The 25,060-nt window shown below is 43.6% G+C and overlaps 3 protein-coding genes across 3 annotated transcripts; 1 reads left to right on the top strand and 2 right to left on the bottom strand.

The window, feature by feature from the left end:
* The first annotated feature begins 479 nt into the window (after positions 1 to 479).
* On the top strand, positions 480 to 7,811 carry LOC139158759 (lysozyme C-1-like). The gene is made up of 4 exons (XM_070736093.1): positions 480 to 615; positions 2,216 to 2,371; positions 3,175 to 3,253; positions 7,802 to 7,811. The coding sequence occupies exons 1-4, from the start codon at positions 480 to 482 to the stop codon at positions 7,809 to 7,811; spliced, it is 381 nt and encodes a 126-aa protein (XP_070592194.1).
* A 1,335-nt stretch (positions 7,812 to 9,146) lies between these two features.
* Positions 9,147 to 10,091, bottom strand: LOC139158757 (olfactory receptor 13H1-like). Its single transcript, XM_070736090.1, has one exon. It carries the CDS (start codon positions 10,089 to 10,091, stop codon positions 9,147 to 9,149), a length of 945 nt encoding a protein of 314 aa, XP_070592191.1.
* Positions 10,092 to 23,146: 13,055 nt separating this feature from the next.
* Positions 23,147 to 24,091, bottom strand: LOC139158756 (olfactory receptor 13H1-like). The gene has a single exon (XM_070736089.1). The coding sequence runs from the start codon at positions 24,089 to 24,091 to the stop codon at positions 23,147 to 23,149; it is 945 nt and encodes a 314-aa protein (XP_070592190.1).
* Positions 24,092 to 25,060: the final 969 nt, after the last annotated feature.

Raw genomic sequence — 25,060 nt, 5'->3', positions numbered from 1 at the left:
CCATTTCCCTTTGCCTCTTTTCTATTAAGTGCTTCCTGCTCCGAGGTAAAGGTATTTTTGGATTGTTTCCTTAATAAGGCCACAGCAATATCACTATGACTGCAAACCAACTTGATTAAATAAAATCAATGAGGGGTGGGCCTCTGACACCCCACTAACACCAACTGCGAATGACCGGAGAGATAGGAGGAGAACCTCCGTAAAATGGTGCCTAAAAAAGACTTTAACTATTTCTTTCTTTATTTTTGGCATTTATTTGTTTGTTTTATTTGATTGATTGATTGATTGATTGATTGATTGATTGATTTATATTTTGCCCTCAGCACTCTCTGTTGATCAGTGCATAATTACCTCATGTTTTTGAATTATTATTGCTACATACTTCGTTTACAGTGCCTCCAGGCGTGCCCATTTCTGTGACTATAAAATCCTGTAGCTGCACTGGAGAAGTCAGACATTGTCCTCCAAGAAGCAACAGAATGAAGGCATTAGTGCTCACCCTCCTCTTCCTCCTCATTGCAGCCAATGAAGCCAAAAAAATTTCCTGTTGTGATCTGGCTTCACTTCTAAAACAAAATGACATTGATGGATATAAGAAGACCAGCTTGGAAGACTGTGAGTTTACTCTTTTTCTCCACCTTAGGAATAACCAGGTGTACAGAAAATTTCATCCAGCCCACTCAGTGATTAAAAAGCTCTGCTCTAGCTTCTTAGAATGAAAAATACCCTTTCTTCCCATCACAAATGAGATTTCATGTTTCATCCTGCACTCTAAAATAGGAAATGATTGGACAGGGAAACGTTTACTTTTTAAATCTGTATTAGCATTCTGACTTTAATGAAGGTGATTGATCTCCAGTTTGTCACCAGTTTGGGACAAGAACAGAACTGGGATTTGCTTCAAACATTGTATTACCTATTAACAATCACTGGCTTAACTAATAGAGACAGTTTACAAATAGGCAGCTATAAGCATCCTCTCAGATCCTTCAAATTCCCCTAAATCAAATATGGTTAGAGGAACCATCCCAGAAGATTTTCCACAGGTGCAGCAGTGCAAAAAATCTGCAATGGGAAAATATCTCCTCCCTGCAAGGCCTGATTAGCAAGAGAGAAGAAAAGAGAGGATGCTTTATGTGCTATTAACATAAGGTGACCAGACGTCCCACTTTTGGTGGGACATTCTCGCTTTTTACCAATTTGCCCTGCGTCCCATGGGGTTTTTTAAAAGTCCTGATTTTTTAAAAGACATACCAGCCGACAGCTTGAACACCAGCTGAAAATTGCATTGGATCTGTTTGCCATGTGATCACATGTCTTAAGGGATCGGTCAGCAAGCAGCTCAGTTTCCACAGTGGGGGACTGGGATGGGTGCGAGGGATGTTGCAGAGGCCCTGGCGGCAACGCTGCTGAAGTGGCACTGACGCCACTGCTCCTCAGCCTGCCTGGCTGATCGCTGAGCAGCCGATGTCACGCCCGTTCGCAGTGGGAGAGAGAGACGGGATGGGCAAGGCAGCTTGTGATTCCCGGGTGACTTCCCATAGAGGTCGAAGCAGTGGATTCACCATCCTGGACCTCTTCTTCGTCTGTGGATGTTCCTGTCTGGTAGCTGCATGGAAGAGCGTGCCTACCAGGTCCGAGGGTTGTGGGAAGCACTCTTGGCCAACACCCTGCTCTGCCTGCTGACAGGCCTGGGCAAAATGCTGGTAGCCCCCCTGGTCATGTACAATTTCTACTGGTGGTTCCCTGGCAACAAGATCCTCTTCCTGACCCCTTCCCTGAGAGAGAGAGAGAGAGAGAGAGAGAGAGAGATCGGAGGGTTGGAGAGAGACTGAGCGCACACCTCTCCAGCATTCCAGAGATTTTTCAGTCGTGCCGCTTTACCGAAATTATAATCTGGTCACTTTATATTAACAGGAATATCTTGGAGACAGCAATCAAGCTTATTCCAAATACACCTGAAGGTTTCCAACATGTATTGAACTTTTTGGATCTTGATTGGGGGGGAAATGGGAAGATAGTTAAATATTCTGTTTTAAATATTCTGTATGGGAAACCAGGATAGCTATTTCATTTATAGCACAGGCCTTTTGTGGCCCTTTCCCCATTTGTTTTCTTCCAGGGGTCTGCATGGCTTTTTATGAGAGCAGCTTTAAAACTGAAGCTGAGAGTGAGATAACCTTTTATACTCCTTTGTCTGTTTGCTTTCTTCCAGGGGTCTGCATGGCTTATCATGAAAGCAAATACAATAGCCAAGTTGTGGGGCCACCAAATACAGATCGTGACTATGGGATTTTCCAGATAAACAGTGGCTATTGGTGCAACAATAACCAGGGCCCTACAGCTAATAAATGTAACAAGCTTTGTAGTGGTAAGATATGTAGAGAAAAATATCTTGATAAAGGAATGCAAGAGCTGTTAGGAGAACTATTAAGCAAAAGTTCATGAGAAAAGAATGACAACTCAGTCCTGGGAAACCAGGAAGTATCTGAAAGAGATTGAAAATTACTCCACTTTGATCCTGGTTGTGCGTGTGGTGTTCTTATTATTGTGATCTAAGATAATGAGGCACTATAGATTCCCATGATCCTTGTAGTCTTTTTTTCCTGACCTGATCTACTACCTATTTCATTAGAAAAGCAAAAACTGTAAATTTTGTAGGGAAATTCTAATCTTTCTTCTTCTTTATTGGTCTCTGTAATTATTCAGTTGCACCCCTCACTTTATGAAGATTAACATTTAATCATCCTGCCTTTCAAAATTGTTTCAAGTTCCTACTTGGGTCATTGTGATAGTACCTAGACACATTGTTTTTGTTAACCTGTTATCCTTCCTCAGTCTGCTCCTCTACTTAGTATCCTATTTTTAAGCTTCTCGCAAGTTGTCTATCTTTCCCCACAAAGACATATCTGACTTGGTGCCTTCAAACCACCCAACCCAGACCAGTATTTGATGGGGTTGCAGTGTCTCATGTGGCTCAACATTCTCTTAAATGTTGGACTGATGATGCTATCTGGATTTATTTTTTGAAATGTTTCAAGTAGCTCGCTTCCTGCCTCCCTTTCTCTTTTTCTCTCTCCCCCCCTCTCTTTCTATAATAATTTTATGCAAATATTTGAAAATAACTTTGAAACATGTGGAATGGCACATATTTTTATTTGCTTCTCCCATCAGATTTCACCAATGATGACATCACAGATGATATTGCTTGTGCTAAGAGAATTGTGCGTGATCACAAAGGCATGAATGCTTGGTGAGTCAATCTCCTGTTAACGTCTTTCTACTTGTAGCATTCGGTAGCAAATCAACTATTGGTCATGAAATATAACTACCTTTCTTTAGACTATTGTACAGCTTTAATATTGGTGAAGAAAAATACTTTCAGAATCTGACACACTGTGTTAGATCCTTACTGGATGAAGGACTGCAATCAACGGGTAAGAACGATTCTTTATTGAACAAGAGGTAACGGGTTACAGAACAGAAACAAGACAAACATGGCCGTGCCAGGCAGCTACCGTGTTTCCCCGATAGTAAGACACCCCCGATTGTAAGACGTATCGGGGGTTTCAGGGGGGTCGGCTAATATAAGCCGTACCCCGAAAGTAAGACATATGTCTTACTTTCGGGGAAACATGGGGGTATTGCCGGGGGGGAGCCCGATGATGTCGCTTCCAAGCTCCCCATGCACCCCTCGCCTTCGCCTCACTGCGGCGCCACCGCCTCTTCCCCTGCCGAGGCTCGGATGCAAGGAGGCGGGCGACGGAGGGCGCAGCTCTGGCCGCTTGCCTCGGAGCCGGTCAGCCTCGCTGGCCGCTTGCAGCTGAGCCTCGGCAGGGGAAGAGGTGGTGGCACCGCGGCGAGCTGCCGGAAAGGAGGCGGGCGAAGGAGGGCGCAGCTCTGGCCGCTCGCCTCGGAGCCAGTCGGCCACATGCCCCTCGCCTTTGCCTCACCGTGGCACCACTGCCTCTTCCCCTGCCGAGGCTCGGCTGCAAGCGGCCGGCGAGGCCGACCGGCTCCGAGGCGAGCGGCCGGAGCTGCGCCCTCCTTCGCCCGCCCTTTTTGACTGCCCATCCGCCCCACGGCCTGCCTTTAGCCAGCCAGCCGAGCGTCCGTGTCGCCGCGGAGTTGGCCTCCCCTGCCGAGAAACATTGCCGGGAGCGGCGAGGGGATGCTCCCTGCAACCCGCCGAACGTCGAGGTCTCTCCCTGCCCCGTGCACCAGGTGGACCTCAGCCGGATCAAGAAGGAGCGGGTAGAGCCCGAACCCCCTTTGCCTAGGCCACCTGCCTCCGCGCGGGGGCCACCTTGAGGGAGCCCCCGAAAGCCAAGGTGAAGGGGGTGGACCACATCAAAGTCAAGGGGGGATTCCCCTGCAAATCCAAGTGGCACCACGAAGGGCTCGATCGGCCGGCCCACAAGAAGCTCAAGTCACGCGGGGGAGAAGAATTGGGGGCTCCCTGCAAGATGAGCAGCCAGAATCAGCACAGCCGAAAGGTGAGTGGCGCGGTCAGGCGCCCTCCTTCGCCCGCCTCCTTTCCGGCAGCTCCCCGCCTCTCTTCCTGCCTCTCTTTCTCTCTTTCTCTCTCCCCCCTCTCTTTCTATAATAATTTTATGCAAATATTTGAAAATAACTTTGAAACATGTGGAATGGCACATATTTTTATTTGCTTCTCCCATCAGATTTCACAAATGATGACATCACAGATGATATTGCTTGTGCTAAGAGAATTGTGGGTGCTCACAAAGGCATGAATGCTTGGTGAGTCAATCTCCTGTTAACATCTTTCTACTTGTAGCATTCGGTAGCAGATCAACTATTGGTCATGAAAGATAACTACCTTTCTTTAGACTATTGTACAGCTTTAATATTGGTGAAGAAAAATACTTTCAGAATCTGACACACTGTGTTAGATCCTTACTGGATGAAGGACTGCAATCAACGGGTAAGAACGATTCTTTATTGAACAAGAGGTAACGGGTTACAGAACAGAAACAAGACAAACATGGCTGTGCCAGGCAGCTATTTATATGCCGGGCTGCCAGGCTGAGCCAACCAATCACCTTGCAATATTTTCCCGCCCAAGGAATGTGGGGCGGGTACAAGGCCTAACTGTCCTCTGGACACAACACACTGTATTTTTATTGCTATACTTCCATTCCGGTGCCTTTAGAATAGGAGTTTAACAGCCTTTTGAATTTGGGATTAATGATCTTTAAAATCACATTTTGACAGTAGGTTTAAAATAGATTAAAGGTGGATTATTGGCACAAATATTAACAGGATGAATGTTGAGGCCTATTTCTATAGGCCAGATAATTTCTTCGCAGTAATTTCAAATCCATCATCCAGTTTTTGCTTGTTTGCTATTTATACATCTTTTTAAACACAGATTCACCATTGAGGTTTAACATCCAATTGGAACAGCAAGGAAAAAAATTTGGAAAATGTCCTTTTAAACACCAGACTTCTGATCCCAAGAATAGCAATCACAATTAGTCTTAGACTTATATACCATTTCATAGTGCTTTACAGCACTCTGTAAATCAGTGATTCTCAACCTGGGGGTCGGGACCCCTTTGGGGGTCGAACGACCGTTTCACAGGGGTCGCCTAGACCAGGGAAAAAGAAAAATTTCCCATGGTGTTGGGAACTAAAGCTTCTATTCTGGCACCTTGGAATGTATTTTTACAATCCGACCAATCAGGCGTTTACAGTGGGCATGTCCCTCTGACCTTCCTGCCAATCAGCTTCAGGTTCTGTTGGGAGAATTGGCACTAAACTTATGGTTGAGGGTCACCACAACCTGAGGGACTGTATTAAGGGGTCATGGCATTAGAAAGGTTGAGAAACACTGCTCTAAATAGTTTATAAAGTCAGCATATTGCCCCCCAACAATCTGAGTCCTCATTTTATTGACTTCAGGAGGATAGAAGGTTGAATCAACCTTGAGCTGGTGAGACTCAAACTGCCAAACTGCAGGCAGCCATCAGTCAGCAAAAGTAGCCTGCAGTACTGCATTCTAACCACTGTGCTACCACAGCTCACCATCTTGGAATGAACTCCAACGGATCAGAGAACTGGATAGTATTGGTAGTAAGAGAAGCAGGGAGAGATAGTTTATGAAGCCTCCAATTGTAGGATGGGTAGGAAAGGAGGCTGCAGCAGTAGAACATTAGATTGGAAACTCTTAAGCCACCAACCAGCATTTAAAAGCGATTCATAAAGACATTATGTGATCAGCAATTAGAGTTATCTAAAGGTTACACTGCTGTGTATCCTACTAAGACACTCTAAGGTTTTGGGCAGGATTTTGTGAGCCTGGTGGTCACCACATATTTTAGGTCTGTTGAGCAACAGGCTATGTGGGCGTGGCTGGGTGGTCATGTGGGTGTGTGGTCGTGGCTGGGTGATCATATGGCCGGGTGGTCACGTGGCCAGCTGGGCATGACTTGGCAGTCATGTAACTGGGGGCATGGCTGGGTAGTCATGTGACCGGTTGGGCATGGCTAACTTGATATCACTCATATAGACAGGCACCTCACCTGGCCTCTCCTCTCCCTGCCCTTCCTCACCCAGCCACTCTTCGCCTTGTCTTGCATGTTATGTTGAGAGAGGAAGCTTTTTCAAAGTCATCTCCCCCTTGATACTAGCCAATAAGATGAAATTTTGCTATCAGAAGACCTGATGTATATTTCCAAGTATAGTTTAGCACCATTCTCTTAGCAAGACTAAATGGAGAGATTTTTAAAGAATAACAGAATTGGAAGGGACTTGGAGGTTTTCTAGTCCAACCCTTACTCAAGCATGAGACCCTATACCAGTGGCAACCCTTTTTTTTTTGCTTGGGTGCCAAAAGGGTGTGTGCACGCGCAATAGCGGGTGCACGTGTGCCCACACCCATAATGCAATGCCCTCCACCCCACATGCACGCACACACCTCCTTGGGCTGCCCACACACATGAGTGCAGGCCTCACTGAAGCTTCTGGACTTCTGGTAGGCCCATTGGGCTATTTGTCATCCTCAGCTGGTGAGGAAGGGGTGAGATGCAGGCCACATACCCTCATGCTCCCTGGTTGGTTCCCTGCACGTTGGCAGGTGACACCCAGCAACTGCAGAGATTAGCACTCTTCCCAGGAGACGGGCCAGGAGTCTGTCAGGGTTGGACTAGGCAGGTTGACTGGCTCACAAAGTGGTGGTGGCTGTCAGACCAGTGCTGGGATTGCTGCTCAGGATGAAGCCAAGGAAGGGAGGGAGCTGCAGGCGTACACGGCCAGTTGTATACCAATGTGATCTGATTAGGGTAGGCTGCTGTTACCAGGTGGGAGGTAGACACAGGCCTATAGGGCCAGCTGCACAACAAGGTGATCCAATTGGGGTAGGCCACTGTTGCCCGGACAGGAGGCAAGTGCAGGCCTATGGGGCTGGCTGCAGGGCAAGGCGATCGGATGGAAGTAGGCTGTGGCCAGTAGCCAGGTGGGCACAGATCGAATACCCTTCCCAGCCCCGCTTCCCTAGCTATGCTTACCTGTTCTGCTGCTGGAGCAACTGAGAGAAGCCAAGAAGAGTGGGAGGGCCTGCATCGTAGGCCATTGCAAAGGCAGGCAAGAAGGCTGGGCCACGTGGCGACGTGGTCGAGGGAACCAAAGAACAGCTTCAGCTTTGCTGCAATGTGACCCTAAGGCACCAGCCAAGGTGTGTGAGGGCAGTAGTGGCTGGGCAGGGTGGGATGAGGCCAGTGTGCAATTTAACACATGTATAATTTAGATAGAAAAGCAATATTCTTATTCTTACTCCTAGGAGAGGCTGAAGCAAAAGCTGCGAAGGAAGTGATCTGTCGAAATGGACTCGGGGCTGCTAGCTGAGAGGCTGATTATCCTTCATTTCTCTTCCTCCTCCTGTGATGAAAACGATGCTATTTCTTATATAACCCACATTTAACACATTGATTCTATGCTTGTACCTTTCTAGTTAGGATGGATGGATTTTCTTTTCATGAAAATGATGATTTCTCAAGGGGGAATGAGGGAACAAGTTTACGTTTTAAAATCTTCAAACCCTGCTTCAATAAAATGAATATTATGCATTATGCCTTTCCATATTTCATGCTTAATTTATTTTCTTTCATCCTTCATGATTCTTGCATAACTGAACAGGCTGCAATCATTCCTCTGGTGCAGCAGATCTATGCAACCACATAGGTTGTAGGTTCAAAGCTTAACATCATCTAACAAGAAATCCTAATGCATCTCTTCATACAATATTAGTAAACTTTCTTGAAATTGTTATATATTTATTTGTATCCCACTCTTATTATTTTTACAAATAACTCAAGACAGCGCACATATCCAACATACCTTGCTCTTCCCATTTTCCCACAACAACCCTGTGAGGTAAGTAGGAATGACAGAGAATGACTGACACAAATCCACCCAGCTGGCTTTCATGGCTATAGCAGGACCTGAACTCATAGTTTCCTGCCTTATAGCCTGGTGCCTTAATTGTCAGACTAAACTGGCTATTCATGAAAATGTCAGGCTCGAAATCAAGAATGACACATGGTAATTTTCACCAGTGAGTTCTTTATTGTTCCACACCTACAGACAAAATCTTTCCTGTTAAAAATGTTGCTATCCACTTCTACAATGTAGTTTGTAAACTATTAAAGATGGGCTGTCTTCATTCATTTTTCTATCATACAAAATTGCCTCTTATTCTTATGAAATACAGCCCAGCTCTCTTGGCAATCCACCTCCACATTACATTCCAGCACAGGTATTTTTCTTAGAAAATCAAGGATCAGCTTATTAATGGATGGCTAATTTGTGAGCTCATATGGGAAAACAATTTTTAAGTATTACTATATATACAATAAGCTGAAACAATAGTGCACTTAGGTATGTATTTTGGCAGATAAAATTCTCAGTTTATTTGTAAATATATTCCCCAACCTGATATTCTCCAAATAAATTGTGAGTTCTAGTTCTTGCAATCCTAATACGTTCCCGCTTAAAATTCAATATTGCTTATGCCTTCTTGGGTTTACTAGGAGCAGTAATGCTGGTTATTACATTCCTTTTTAAAAAGTTAGTAGAGATTGTCAGCAGTAAAAACCTACATGGGACATGGTGGGCATACTTGTACATTATATCAAGGTTTTTCTTTGAACCAGCTTCCAAAATGCTGCCTTGACATCCTTGTTTCTCAGGCTGTAGATCAGAGGATTGAGCATGGGAGTCAGAGCCCCGTATGCTAAGGAGATGACCTTGTCCTTTTCAGAAACAGATTTCCCTCCAGGTCTCAAGTACATGATCATGATTGTTCCATAAAAGACATTGACCACAGCAAGGTGAGAACTACAGGTGGAGAAGACTTTTCTGCGTCCATGGGTAGAGCGGATACGTCGTATAGCCAGGCCTATGCGGACATATGTCACAACTATGAAGCCAAAGGGAGGGAATACCAGAAAGAAGCTGGAAATATGCATAAAAAGCTCACTGACTGTGTTGGAACAAGCCAGTTTGAGTACAGATTGCAATTCACATGCAAAATGGTTGATGATGTGATGACCACAGAAGTCAGTGGGCTGCAAGAGCATCATTACCACTGTCATCATGAAGGCAAGGGCCACTGACGTGGCTACTAGATAAAAGCATAATTTCCAACTCATGATCTGCGTGTAGTATAATGGCTGGCATACGGCAGCCAAGCGATCATATGCCATGACTGCCAAAATGATGCACTCTGCTATAACCAGAAATACACCCATATATATTTGGACCAAACATCTGGAGAAAGAAATTGTGGGCCTGTAGATGAAGCAGTTTGCTAAAATCTCAGGAACTGCATTGTGGGTAAGAACAAAGTCTATTGTGGAAAGGACACAAATGAAGAAATACATTGGGGTATGAAGCCGGGAGTCAGCAATGATCAATATAATGATAAGTCCATTGCCAAGAAAGCTAATGAGATACATTATCAAGAGGAACCAAAAGAGAATAATCTGAGCTCTGGGATATTCTGATAATCCGACCAGGATGAATTTGATCACCAGTGATTCATTTGACGTTCCTATCCTATTTTCTTTCATTCTCTCCTGCAGGAAAGAATGAATGAATCCTGCAGGAAAGAAGCATGATTACTATATAATAATAATAATAATAATAATAATAATAATAATAATAATAATAATAATAATAATAATAATAATAAATAATAATAATAATAATATATTAGATTTGTATGCCGCCCCTCTCTGCAGACTAGGAGAGATGCAATACTTTCACTTTAAATGTTTAGATTGCCAAAGCTGTATAGAAAAAATAAAAATGCAATAAAAAACTGTTTGAATAATGCTTTGCGCATCATGCTTAGACAGCATTTGTTTTAGCCATGATTCATTGAATACAATTGTTGGATACTCACATGAATAGTTCACACACTGCATTAAAGTATATATTGTTTGCAAACTGCAATGACTGCATAAAATGCTAAGTCAAAACTCAATAAGCTACATTCTGTTTCATAGCTAGGTATTCAAATCTAACTCCAGATGGAAGATGAAGAAATCTATTTCCCAAAGTAATGAAAGCAGCAAGCTGGCAGCCTTAGCTTCATCCCCACCCTTAATTTACCAGCAGGTCAGTAGAAACTGAACAAATATGTCCTGAGTTAACTCATTAGAAGCAATGTGCTAGTTAGGTAATTCATAAAGCAAAGTAGAATCAAATTTGTTGCAGGGCACAACGTTGTTCCTAAACCTGAGGTGTCTCTACTAAGACATCAATCTTAGCTTCATTTTTGGTTTTCTTTGCTATATTATGTTATAAACAGTGCACTGATATTTTAACGATAATATTTCATAATTATTTTTAGTTAAAGTATGATCAGAATTTCACTTCATATCACCATTTCATTATTTGGGAGGGTGGAAAGATTGCAGAAGATTGTTACTGTTCAGAATAGAAAATAGGCTGATGCTTTTATTAGAAGAAAATTAATGATATCCCAGTAGTCTATTCTCCAACTATCTGGGACACTTACTTTGTGCTGGACTAGAATCCAAAGGAGGGGTTATAAATCAAATTCTTGGCCTCCTCCCTGGGCTGTCATTTCCCATATAAGATTAAGATTGAGAATGGAGGTTGGTTAGAGCAAGGGTAGCCAACCTTTCGGACCTCAGGGACCACTAAATTCATAGTTTTAAATTCTGTGGACCACCAATATGATTTTTTTTATAAAAAAAACCCCATAAATAGTATTTAGTGCAACATAAAAAATAAAATAAAAAATACAAATAATTTTTCTGTGGATCACCAACATTTTCTCACAGACCATCAGTGGTCCATGTGGGGTTAGAGAACTAAATCTCTCAAAAAGAAAAACATTCTTGGAATGAAAAGTAAACAGAGGAGAGAGAGAAGAGTTGGTAGCAACAACTCCAACCTTATAGGAAAGATAAGCATTAGAATAACCAAAAGACAACACAATTCAGTCCCAGTTCCATTCTCATTCCTTTTTTGTGGGGGGAGGGGATATCAGCCTTCTGTTTCATTAAAATTTACATCTAGGCTTCCTTTTTCTGCTCTTCCTTATCTTTTTGAATTAGCCTTTGTTCAGATGGATAATTTAAAGGTCATTTACCCTATTTCTGTCACATATCCTTTAATGGTAAACAGTGTTCCCTCTAATTTTTTTGGAGGGTGGGCGGAAAAGTATCGTGTATGAGCAGCAGTCCCTTTGGGACTGGGAGGCACAGAAATATTAAATAAATAAATAAATAAATAAATAAATAAATAAACAAACAAACAAACAAACAAACAAACAAACAACCCTGTTTTGCCTCAGAGAATTTCAAAATAAAATACTGTACTGTGTGTCTATAACAGTGAGCTCATAATATAGGGCAACTCTATCAATATCAAAATGCCACTTAAATAGTTGAGCTAGTTTCAAACTAGATTTTGATTTTCTTTCTCTCTTCCTTACTCCCATTCTTTTTCTTTCTCTTTTCCTTCCTCTCTTTTTTCTATCTGTTTCTCTCTCTTCCTCTCTTCCTCTCTCTCTCCTTCCCTCTCACTCTTTCCCTCTCGGCTTCTGGGCAGGTTTGGAAAACTCTGAGTTGATGATGATTTTTAAGTGAGCGATTGCTCACTGCTCAGTTTAGAGGGAACTATGATGGTAAACATAAGATATAGTCCTACTATGTCTATGGATTTATGCACACACAAGTAGAGACACTCAAACACTCCCCCCCACCCAAATACAATGGAGTTTGACATCTGCTCATTGTGCTCACTTCATAGAAACTGCACAAATCCAGTAAATGAATGAATGAATGAATGAATGAATAAATAAACAAACAAACAAACAAACAAATGAACAAACAAACAAACAAACAAACAAATAAATAAATATGATTGCCACCAGGCAAAGCTCCTTCAGAAGACAGGGTTTCAAAGTCTCCTGTCTGGAACAAGGATTCCACCAATTCAAGATTTATTTTACAAATACATACAGAGAACAATTTACCCACTTAAATTATCTTCTGTATTTGTCTTTTTATCTCTGAAGTTTTGCTTACCCAGTGTTCTTCCAAGTGATAAATGGTCAAAAAAATTTTTTTAACGTCTTCCAAAGTAATTGTCAAAAGCAAAGTGGGAAAAAGGGTGCTGTTTGCTTTCAAAGAAACTGCGGATTTGATAAACTTTAGATCCAGATTTGTGGTCTATAGTTTTCTAGCATCATCCAGTCATACTGTCTTTGCCTAATGTATTTTTGCGAAGCGCAGTGTTCCTCATTGTGGTTGCTTTTAATTCTGAGCCACAGCTCAAGAAGAAGAATAAGCACTTGAAGGGGAAAAATATTAGCAGAAGAATAGTGTTCTTTGTTTTGGCATTGAGATCAACACTGCCAGTTCCTTAAGGTAAGATGTTTCTCCCCCCATCCCAATCTCATATTTTCCCCAATGGGTAATAAATGTCATTTCTGCTGGAAGAAGGCCAAGATAAAAGTCAGAGGACAGGTCTTTAAATGAATTTCGGTGGAATCTCCTGCCCATTAAGTTTAGAGTCTGAAAATATAAATTATTTCATTATTTAGGTTCAACTGTGCCATTCTTTTCCAGAAAGACAGCTTTACAGCAAAGCTGAAGTTTTTTATTTTCTCAGAGACTGACAACATTTACAGCATAAAAGGTCTGTAGTAGCCAGTGTTCTGATGTGCTTCACAACCAAATGAGAATCCAGAGGTGGGAGAATAGTTTAATTATTATTTTTATTATTATTTATTGGATTTGTATGCCGCCCCTTTCCGCAGACTCGGGGCGGCTAACAACAGTGGTAAAACAATTAATAAAAACAACTAAAAAACCCTTATTATAAAAACCCCAACATACACACAAACATACCATGCATAACTTGTAATAGCCTAGGGGGAAAGGATAACTTAACTTCCCCATGTCTAGCAACAAAGGTGGGTCTTAAGTAATTTGTGAAAGACAAGGAGGGTGGGGGCCGTTCTAATCTCTGGGGGGAGTTGGTTCCAGAGGGCCGGGGCCGCCACAGAGAAGGCTCTTAATGACCACAGTCCCACAGGAAGCTGGCAGAACTAATAGGGGAGACACCTTTGCTGACATGGAATCCTTCGTTTAATAATAATAATTTAATAATAATAATAATAATAATAATAATAATAATAATAATAATAATTTATTAGAGTTGTATACTGCCCCTTTCCAAAGACTCGGGGCAGCTCTTTTCAGACTCTTTCCCTTATTCACACCAATTTTCTCTTTGTAGAGTCTGAAGGTTGGATGCGATGAGGGAAAAGATCACTGAACTACTCTTTAAAGCTATCCTCAGGGTGCCCCAGTCACATGACCTATCAAAACCACACCCACAGAACCAGTAGCAAAAAAAAAAGAATGTTGCCCCTGCCTAAATCTTGCTGCCCTTCAGTGTCCTGACTCATTGGGACCTGATATATGTTGTGCTGTTGGCCTACAGCTTTAACATGCAATATTCTGAGGTTGAGATTGGGAGTCCTCAGGCTAAAATCCCAACCCCACCAAACACAATCCATTATGTAAAAAGCACCTCAGAACCTTCTGAACATTTGCGTCCTATTTGAAACCCCAAATTTTGGAATTTGATTGTGAGCAATGTTCTGATCAACTTTAAAAGTAGCTACTACAGAGGCAGTGGAGTAGTGCAGAATTACACTGCTTTATATAAGTAGTTAGGCAATTCAGAGATAGATGTACTTTGTTACTTTTTGAATAATTGAAATGAATCTTGTTCTCCTTCCCTTCAAGTTCTACAATATCTTTCCGTTCCAAGGCAGGAGTAAAGAGCAAAGGTCTGGATGGGGAGGATTTGGCTTTGACTCAACAGGGTGACTCTTGGTTCTTGGTCACATGGACTCAGATGATAGTCCATCCTTGATACTGGAGGGTGTGATATTTCCTTTGACTGAGCTGGTGCACAATTGGGGGCTCCTGCTTGAGGGGTAGCTAGCATCTGTTCTGTCGGGCTCTCTGAGAGAATCCTCCCAAAAATTCACAGGTACAAATTTCAGACACACACATGTTTGAAAATTCAAAACAATGTTCTTTATAATGACAATTCACTTAAACTAAGCCCTCTTTTGTTATAGCAAAGAGCACTCGTCTCCAAACAATCTGGTAATTTATCCAAGTCTCTTATCAGTCCTGTGATACTTAGCTTGCAGCTGTGAGGCAATTCAAAGTCCTTCTTTCACAAAGTGAAACACACTTTGCTCTGGTTTAGTTTCCAAGCAGGGAAAAATCAGCACACAAAAAGTCAAAGTCAGTAAAGCAGTCATGAAACACAAGGATCAGATAATCCTCCACAATGGCCAAACCAACAGGCTGCTATTTATAGCAGCCTCACTAATTACCACAGCCCCACCCAACCACAGGTGGCCTCATTTTCTTTGATAATAATCTCTCAGTTGTTGTTGCCCATGCATCACTCTCCGCATGCGTGGCTGTATCATTAACTCTTGTTCTGAATCCAAGGAGGAGCTAGATAATTGATCTCCTTCTGAGCTGTCTGCCACACTCTCCTCCTCCCTGTCACTCATGTCTTCTTGGTCAGAGGAGCCTTCATCATCAGATTCCACCGGGGGCAAAACAGGCCTGCAGCATGTGGATGTCTCCCCAACATCCACAGTCCTTGGGGCAGGAGCTGGGCCAGAGCTAACCACAACAGCATCCATGGCTGGGGGTGAAGTGGGGCTTTGCACTGATTCATCTAGTGTGCTAATTGCATCCCTTCCTGGACTGCAAGGTCTCTCTCATGATAACTCATGTATTGGTCACTTCCCCCTTTGGATTGCTGCAATGCACTCTACATTGGGTTGTCCTTGAAGGCCACCGAGAAACTTCAAATATTGAGACATTTATTTATTTCTTAAATTTATATGCTATCTACCTTGCCTAGAGACAACTCTAAGTGGCGTGGCCTAAAATAATAATTATTTTAAAAGATGCATTGCTAAAACAAAAAATATTAACATTAAAATGGACAAAAATGGAAAGGACCAAGATACACACACGGAAAGGAGATTGGATCTTATTTTAATTTGTTAACCACCTGCAAAATGATATACTCCATTGTGTTGGCAAAGCCATGTCTTCAGACCCTCTTGGAAGGCCAAAAGGGTAAATTATTCCAGAAGATGGGAACCATGGCAGAAAAGCCTCTTCTCCTGAACCCCATCAGCTGGGATTTATTAACTGACAAAGTCAGTTGTAGCGGGTAGTGTTGGGCTGAACCCAAACCTGAACTTTACCCAAACTTTTAAAAAAGTTTGGGTTTGGATTCGGCATGCCAAACTTTGCAAAGTTCGGCACGAGCCCGAACTTTGCAAGTTCGATTCGCCCAACATTAGTAGCAGGCCAATCCCATTGTGCTGAGATGGTTCCTCATCCCATGAAGGGCTTTAAGGTGATAATTCAATACCTTGAATTGGACCTGGAAGCAAACTGGCAACTAGTACAGTCTGCAAAGTAACCTGGAACACCCTAAGGGGCTTAAAAACTATCTGCATGGCTGCCATCTGCACCTGCTGTAATTTCTAAATACAGTGGCACCTCTACTTAAGAATGCCTCTACTTAAGAACTTTTCTAGATAAGAACCAGGTGTTCAAGATTTTTTTGCCTCTTCTTAAGAACCATTTTCTACTTAAGAACCTGACCCCGGAAAAGTTTCCCAGGAAATTTGAGAGCGGGACCAAGGCTCGGCCAGTTTCCTGCCATACTCCCTTTAATCCCGGCCATTTCGGACTTTTCTGGGCTGCCAGAGGAGCCCTTTGGTGGCGCTTAAGGAGGCAGTCCAGAGAGAACAAAGCATTTCTCTGGGCGTTTGGAGAGGGAATAAACCACTTCACTTGTGGTGACTTCCTAGTGTTGCATCCACACAACCAGTGTGAGGTTGCCTCCTGGATCGTCTGGGCGCAGAAAGGCAAAAGGGGGCACTTTGCCCTGGTCGGATCAACTTGGCTTCAGCCAAACTGAGGAATCACCACAGTGAAGGAAAGGTGCCGGCTACAAAGTGAGCAAGCGAGAGGAGAGGGGAGCCCTTCAGCATGGGAAGCAAGAGGAAGCAGGTAGTAGCAGCAGCAGCAGCCACCTTTCGGTCAAAGGAGCAGGATGTTCTCCCCTCTCTCCAACCTAGGTTTCTTACTCTGGTGCAGTGTATGGGAGGCATGTGCCCCTCCTTGCCACTTATAGTCCCTCTTTTTTTTTAAAGTTTTTGATTTTTTTGACTCCCCTCACCTCACCTTCTTCCTTCAGCAGTGACTGTCCTCCTCTTCTTCTTCCTCCTCCTCCTCCCACCCAAATTCCGAGCTTTTATTTCTTTCCTAATGGGTTTGCATGCATTGTTTGCTTTTACATTGATTCCTATGGGAAAAATTGCTTCTACTTAAGAACTTTTCTACTTAAGAACCTTGTCACGGAATGAATTAAGTTCTTAAGTAGATGTACCACTGTATTCTTCAAGGATCGCCTTGTGTAGATTATGTTGCAATAGGCCAAGCATGAGATGACCAAGGCTTGACTGGCTGAGTGTAGGGACTCCCAATTCAGGAAAGGACACAGCTGGCACACAACACGTGGTTGCACAAAGGTTCTACTAGCCATGACTGCTACCTGTTCGTTGAGCAGGAGTCACAAGACCAGGAAAATCCCCAGTTTGCACACTGGGTCTGTCTGGGGCAGTATAGCCCAATCCAGAACTAAAGATACTAATGTCCTTGATCACAAACCTCCACACTCAAAGCTGTTTGGTCTCGTGTCCCTCATTCAAACCTTTACAGCCTCCAAGACCATGATAGTACAGCAATAGTATCACTTAGGTGAGGGGTGTTAAACTCAAGGCCTGCAGGCTGGATTTGGCCTGTGGAGTGCTTAGATCTGACCTGCAGGTCCATTCTGGAAACAACGAAGGACCGGCCCATGGTGCCTCTGTCAGTGAAAATGGAGCTTGGGAGGGCCTAAGTCTTTCCAGGGTTTTTTTCATTGCTCTAACTTGCTCTGAATAAGTTTCTTTCCATCTCTAATCAGGTGCTAACAATGTTCACAGCTCTTACCAGATTGTAAGCACTTTCATTGTTACTCTCTGCAAAGAATGTTTTCCAAGCCCTAAGTCTTTGCAGGGCTTTTTTTCATTGATCTAACTTGTTCCAAATGTTTCTTTCCAGGCCTAACCAAGTACTAACAATGTTCCCAGGTCATACCTGCTTACAAGCTCTTTCATTGTTACTCTCTGCAAAGAATGTTTTCCAAGCCTTAATTCTTTGCAGGGTTTTTTTTCATTGCTCTACTTGCTCCAAATGTTTCTTTCCAGGTGCTAAGGATATTCCCAGTTCTTACTGGCTTGCAAGCTCTTACTACTCTCTCTGAATAAAGTTTTTTTAAAGCCCTAACCAGGGGATAAAATAATGTGCTGAAGCTGACCAGACTAAGGATGCTAGCCAGATGAATACCTGGTAAACAAATACTTTTCCCTATTTTCCTCCCCAAAAACTAAGGTGAATCTTATACTCTGGTGCGTCTTAAACTCCGAATAATACAGTATGATTAATTCTATTAGTTTCATTTGTATTAGAATGCATGACACCCAGGTGCCACACTGTTCATGCATTGAGATATTTGTAAGAAATTTTAAAAATTAAAAACCTTTTTTAAAAAGACAATTAAGTAGTATAGATTTCCATAATCCTTGTAGTATTTTTCCCTGACCTACTACCAAGGGCTGACACCCAATGTACCCTCTAATTTTTTTCCGGTGTGGGTGGAAAAGTATAGTGTCTGAGCGACAGTCCCTTTGGGACTGGGCGGCATAGAATAATAAATAAATAAATAAATAAATAAATAAATAAATAAATAAATAAATAAATAAGGAAAAATCCCTTCTTTTTTATTAAAAGAAATTAATAATTTTAAAAAACCAAAATCCATTACTATTAAAACTAAATCAACCAGCAAAACCAAAAACATAACTATTAATAAAAACAGGTGAGGGCTGTGGTTTTTTTCTCTGTTATTATTTAAGTGCTTTTACCATATGCTTTAAATCAAGTCACTTCTCTCTCTGTTTCTCTCTCTTTCCTGTCATTTTCTGCCTCAATCATTTTCTCATTTCTCTTTTCTCCCCTTTTTTCTATCATTTCTCTCTATCTCTTCCTTCCACTCTTCTCTCTCTCTCTTGCTTTCTCTGTCTCTCTCTCTCTTGCTTTCTTCCTCTCTCACTCTTTCCTCTCTCATCTCTCTCTTGCTTTCTCTCTCTCTTTCTCTCTCTCTCCCCCTCTTTCTCTCTTTTTCTCACTTTCTCTCTCTTGTTTTCTTTCTCACACTCTTTCTCTCTCTTGCTATCTCTTTCTCTCCCCCCTTTCTCTCTCTCTCTCTTTCTCACTTTCTCTCTATCTTGCTGTCTGTTGCTCTCACTCACTCTCATTCTCTCTCCATTCTTCTGAGCGGAGGCTGGCAAAGGTGATATTCAATGTCGGGGCCGCGCGGGCGGTTGCACGTGCTCCCTATCCCCCTCGGAATATTCAAAATAAGAAAAGCCTTCACCGGCATCCAGACTTAAGCCATCATCCGTTTCTCCAAACCTGCGCCCTTGCCAAGGATGAGAAGGAAACGTTGCTGTGGCCCGCGGATGATGGGAATCGGAGTCCCCCAAACTGCCCATCGGGGGTTTGTGCGATTGTGTGGCTGTGTGCGTGTGCACGGGCGCTCTAAGCTCTCTTTCTCCGCTTGCTTCTAGAGTAGAAGAGGGGAGTTCAACGTCCCCACGTTGTTTGAAAAAAAGGGGGGGTGTCCCTCTCCATGGGGAGGGAGGGGGATTGCTTGCCTCTCCCCCTCCCCACGCTTGGATAGGCGGCAGTCTCTCTCTTTGGAGTCCTGGGAGGGAGGAGAGGGATTGCACGCCCTTTCCCGGGCTGGGAAAAAGGGGAAATCTCCCATTTTCAGAGTCCGGGAGGACAGAGGGAAGTGAAGGGGGGGTCGCACGCCCCTCCCCATTTTTTTTAACAGAATCCGGGGTGTGGGGGAGAAGAAGGATTGCATTCAAGCCACCCTAGCCCTTGTTAAAGGAGGGGGGAGCGGTCTTTCCCTTTTTGCAGAATCCAGGAAGGGAGGGGGATTGCACCCAGGCCCCCCCTCGCCCCTTGTTAAAGGAACGGGGGGTATCTTTCCTTTTTTCAAAATCCGGGAAGAGAGGAGGGGGATTGCATCCCCTTCACCCCTTCTTAAAAGGGGGGGGGTGTCTCTCTCCCTTTTTGCAGAAAACGGAGAGAGCGAGGGAGATGGGCATTGCACGCCCACTCCCCGCTTGCAAAGCGAAGGAAAAGAAACTCCCAGTGTCAGTGGAAAGCAAAGCAGGGGCGCGCGCCTGCTCCCTCCTCCCTGCCCCGCACTCCCTGCCTCTCGGGCTCGTGCAGGGGGCGGAGGCGGGGCACGGGGATCCTGGGTGGGGGCGCGCTCTCGGGACTGGCTGGGCGGCTGGGGCTGCGGCGGGTCGGGCGAGCGAGCGGAGGGAGCCGCAATGGCCGCGGGCGGCCCCTGCAGCCTGGCGGAGGAGCGCTCCTACCGCCGCTTCCTGGAGGCTTTCCTGGGCAAGTTCCGCGGACCATTCCAAGCGGCCGCTGCTCCCTTCCCTTCTGCTGCCGGCGCCTCCCTGCCCCCACCCACCCCCGCGGGCTGGCAGGGAGATGGGGTGCGTGCGGCCGTGAAAAACGGTGCGCGCGGAGGTATTTTGGGGTGCGCGCGCATGCACGTGCGCAGCTTTCAGGGAACGGTGCTGACACCTATTTCATTGGAAAAGCAAAAAAATTGAAATGTCCCAAATAACTCAAATGAAAATTTTGTAGGGAAATTCTAATTCTTTTTCTCGCTTATTGGTCTCATCACTTCATGAGTATTCACGTTTAATCATCTTAACTCTCAAACTTGTTTTGTTTTGAGTTCCTACTTAGTTTTATTGTTTACCTATTATCCTTCTTCAATCTGTTCCTCCACTTAGCGTCCCATTTCTAAGTTTCTCACAAGTTGTCTACTTTTTTTTGTTTTATATATTAATTTTATACAAAGGTTTGAAAATAACTTTGAAACATCTAGAACGGGACATATATTTATTTGCTTCTCCCATTAGATTTCACAAATGATGACATCACAGATGATATTGTTTTGCTAAGAAAGTTGTACAGGATCCCAATGGGATGAATGCCTGGAGAATCAATCTCCCATTAACATCTTTCTACTTGTAGCATTCCGTAGCAGATCAATTATTGCTCATGAAAGATAACTATCCTTCTTTAGACTATTACGCAACTTTAACATTGGTGGAGAAAAATACTTGCAGAATTTGACACATAAAATAAATTCTGTTTGATAATATTCTGTATCTTCTTTTGTTTAATCTTACGTGGACTGTCCATTTCTGCCCAGTCCAATATTTTCTTAATTGCCTTTTCATCTAGTGGCACTTTTTCATTTTTCCAATGCTGTACAAATACAATCCTAGCTGTATTTATTATAAGCAATATTAAATATACGCTTTATCAAACTGTTCAGGTACAATACGGTATACCTAATAGAAAGTGTTCAGGTTTAAGATCAACATTTTTCCTGCCATCTTTTCTGGCCACATGTGTATTTTTGCCCAAATGTTTTTTGTTTTAGCATAGGTCCACCCAAAGGTGGGTTCCTCCCACTTCAGAATGGTTCTATAGAATTTGTAGTAACTTGGCAGCCTGAATCGCTAGAACCATCAGTGTCCTCGACCTGCCACACCCCTGGGCTGGTTTTCATCTTGTGCAAAAGGTTTTTTTTTTAGTACTGCATATGCACAGAGGGTCATTTCCAAGAATTGATGCATGTGTGTGAGTGAAGCCAAACTGGCTATTGATGAAAACAGGCTCGAAATCAAGAATAACACGTGGTAATTTTTGAAAGTGAGTTCTTTTATTATTTCACACCTACAGACAAAATCTTTCCAAATTAAAAACATTGCTATCCCCTTCTCCAACGTAGTTTGTAAACTTTTCAGGATGGGCTGTCTTCATCCATTTTTCTCCCATACAAAATATCTGGATTGAATTGCCTCTTACTCCTCTGGAATACGGACCCTGCCTCTTGGCAAATCACTTCCTCATTACTTTCCAGCACAGGTATTTTGGTTAGAAAATATACTTGAGGAGAAGCCTCAACACTACACAACAGTGTATTTAGGGGTGTATTTTGGCACCTAAAATTCTTATTTGTGAATATACAGTGATCCCTCTATTATCGCGAGGGTTCCGTTCCAAGACCCGTCGCGATAATCGATTTTTCGGGATGTAGTGGTGCAGAACTAAAAACACCATCTGCGCATGCGCGCCCCTTTTTCCATGGCAGTGCATGCGCAGATGGTGTTTTTACTTCCGCACCTGGGAAGACCCAGGGAAGGTTCCTTCCGCCGCCCAGCAGCTGAGGAGCCGCCTACCTGCCCGCCTGCCCGCCGCTTGTCCGGCCGCCGCTTGTCCGGCCGCCGCTTGTCCGGCCGCCGCTTGTCCAGCCACCGCTTGTCCGGCCGCCGCTTGTCCGGCCGCCGCTTGTCCGGCCGCCGCTTGTCCGGCCACCGCTTTTCCGCCCGCCGCTTTTCCGCCCGCCGCTTTTCCGCCCGCCGCTTTTCCGCCTGCCGCTTTTCCGCCCGCCGCTTGTCCACCCGCCGCTTGTCCGCCCGCTGCTTGTCCGCCGCTTGTCCGGCCGCCACTTGTCCGCCCGCCGCTTTTCCGCCCGCCACTTTTCCGGCCGCTGCTTGTCCGCCGCTTGTCTGCCCGCCGCTTGTCCGCCCGCTGCTTTTCTGGCCGCCGCTTTTCCGGCCGCCGCTTGTCCGGCCGCCGCTTGTCTGCCGCTCGGTGCACGATCGGGGTTTCCCCTTTGCGTGGGCGGCGGGGAATTCTGGGAGTTGAAGACCCAGGGAAGGTTCCTTCGGCCGCCCAGCAGCTGATCTGCTCGGCAGCGCAGTAGCAGCGAGGAGCCAAAGATAGGGTTTCCCCGTTGCCCACGCAAAGGGGAAACCCCATCTTCGGCTCCTCGCTGCTACTGCGCTGCCGAGCAGATCAGCTGCTGGGCGGCCGAAGGAACCTTCCCTGGGTGCCGCCTGCCGCTCGAGAGCAAGAGGGGGAGAGATAGAGAAAGAGAGAGAAGGAAAGAAAGAGATGAGAGAGGGAGGAAGAGAGTGTGAGAGAGGAAGAAGCAAGATAGAGAAAGAGAGAGAGAAAGAAAGATGAGAAAGGAAGGGAGTGACGTCATCGGGTGGAAAAATCGCGATATAGCGTTTCGCAAAGATCGAGATCGCGAAACTCGAGGGATCACTGTATCCCCCAACCTGATATTCTCCAAAAGCATTGTGAATTTCTAGTTCTTGAAATCCTAATACATTCCTTCTTAAAATTCAGTATGGCTTATGCCTTCTTATTTATTTATTTATTGGATTTATATACCGCCCCTCTCTGCAGACTTCTTGGGTTTACTAGGAGCAGTAATGCTGGTTATTAAATTCCTTTTTAAAAGGTTAGTAGAGATTGTCAGCAGTAAAACCTACATGGGACATGGTGAGCATATGTGTACATTATATCAAGGTTTTTCTTTGAACCAGCTTCCAAAATGCTGCCTTGACATCCTTGTTTCTCAGGCTGTAGATCAGAGGATTGAGCATGGGAGTCAGAGCCCCGTATGCTAAGGAGATGACCTTGTCCTTTTCAGAAACGGATTTCCCTTCAGGTCTCAAGTACATGATCATGATTGTTCCATAAAACACACTGACCACAGCAAGGTGAGAACTACAGGTAGAGAAGACTTTTCTGCGTCCATGGGTAGAGCGGATACGTCGTATAGCCAGGCCTATGCGGACATATGTCACAACTATGAAGCCAAAGGGAGGAAGCAGCAGAAAGAGGCTGGCGATATGCATAAAGAGCTCACTGACTGTGTTGGAACAAGCCAGTTTGAGTACAGATTGCAATTCACATGCAAAATGGTTGATGATGTGATGACCACAGAAGTCAGTGGGCTGCAAGAGCATCGTTACCACTGTCATCGTGAAGGCAAGGGCCACTGACATGGCTACTAGATAAAAGCATAATTTCCAACTCATGATCTGCGTGTAGTATAATGGCTGGCATACGGCAGCCCACCGATCATATGCCATGACTGCCAAAATGATGCAGTCTGCTATAACCAGAAATAAACCCATATACATTTGGACCAAACATCTGGAGAAAGAAATTGTGGGCCTGTAGATGAAGCAATTCACTAAAACCTCAGGAAGTGCATTATTGGTAAGAACAAAGTCTACTGTGGAAAGGACAGAAATGAAGAAATACATTGGGGTATGAAGCCGGGGGTCAGCAATGATCAATATAATGATAAGTCCATTGCCAAGAAAGCTAATGAGATACACCATCAAGAGGAACCAAAAGAAAATAATCTGAGTTCTGGGATATTCTGATAATCCGATCAGAATGAATTTGGTCACCAGTGATTCATTTGAAGTTCCTATCCTATTTTCCCTCATTCTCTCCTGCAAGAAAGAATGAATGGTGTGATTACTAAGTACATTCAAGAGAGATGCAATACTTTCACTTTAAATGTTTAGCTGTATAGAAAAAATGCAATAAACACTGTTTGAATGATGCAGTCTTCCGAGAGGGGCGGCACACAAATCTAATAATCTAAAATATTATTATTGCGCATCATGCTTAAACAGCATTTCTTTTAATCATGATTCATTGAATACAATTGTTGGATACTCGCATGAACAGGTTCACACAGTGCATTAAGTTATATGTTATTTGCCAACTGCAGTGATTGCATAAAATGCTAAGCTAAAACTCAGTAAGCTACATTCTGTTTCATAGCTAGGTATTCAAATGCAACTCCAGATGGAAGATGAAGAAATCTATTTCCAAAAGTAATGAAAGCAGCAAGCTGGCAGCCGTAGCTTCATTCTCACCCTTATTTTACCACTAGGTCAGTAGAAACTGAACCAAAATTTGTTGAGTTAAGTCATTAGAAGCAATGTGGTAATGTTTAGATAATTCATAAAGCAAAGTAGAATAAATGCTGATCTCAAGAACACCATCCTTTCTTTTTTTGATCTGATAGAGCCAAAAAAAAAAAAAGGAGTGGCACCCAGGGTACATTGTAAACAAATACAATTTGTTGCAGGGCACAATGGTTATGTATTCAGAAATCTTAGATGAAAGAGAAGAGTTAAAATAAATTCAAAAATTGGAACAACAAGGAATTAAGATCGATTGGTGGCCATACTTTCAAATTAAATCAAGATTAAATGAAGATAAGAAAGAATTTGGTATACAAAGAGAACAATCGGAATTTGTCAAAATTTTATTAGTACAAGAAAGAAAAAATAACTAAATTATATAAATTTTATTAAAATATAAAATGGAAGAAGAAATAGTAAAAGGGAATATGATTAGTTGGGCCAAAATTTGAGGTATAACTTAAATTTAGAACAATGGGA

Source organism: Erythrolamprus reginae, chromosome 2 (assembly GCF_031021105.1).
Source record: "Erythrolamprus reginae isolate rEryReg1 chromosome 2, rEryReg1.hap1, whole genome shotgun sequence".
In the NCBI taxonomy this organism is placed as follows: domain Eukaryota; kingdom Metazoa; phylum Chordata; class Lepidosauria; order Squamata; family Dipsadidae; genus Erythrolamprus; species Erythrolamprus reginae.
The sequence above is the reverse complement of the archived record's forward strand: the minus strand, read 5'-3'. Positions and strand labels throughout refer to the sequence as shown.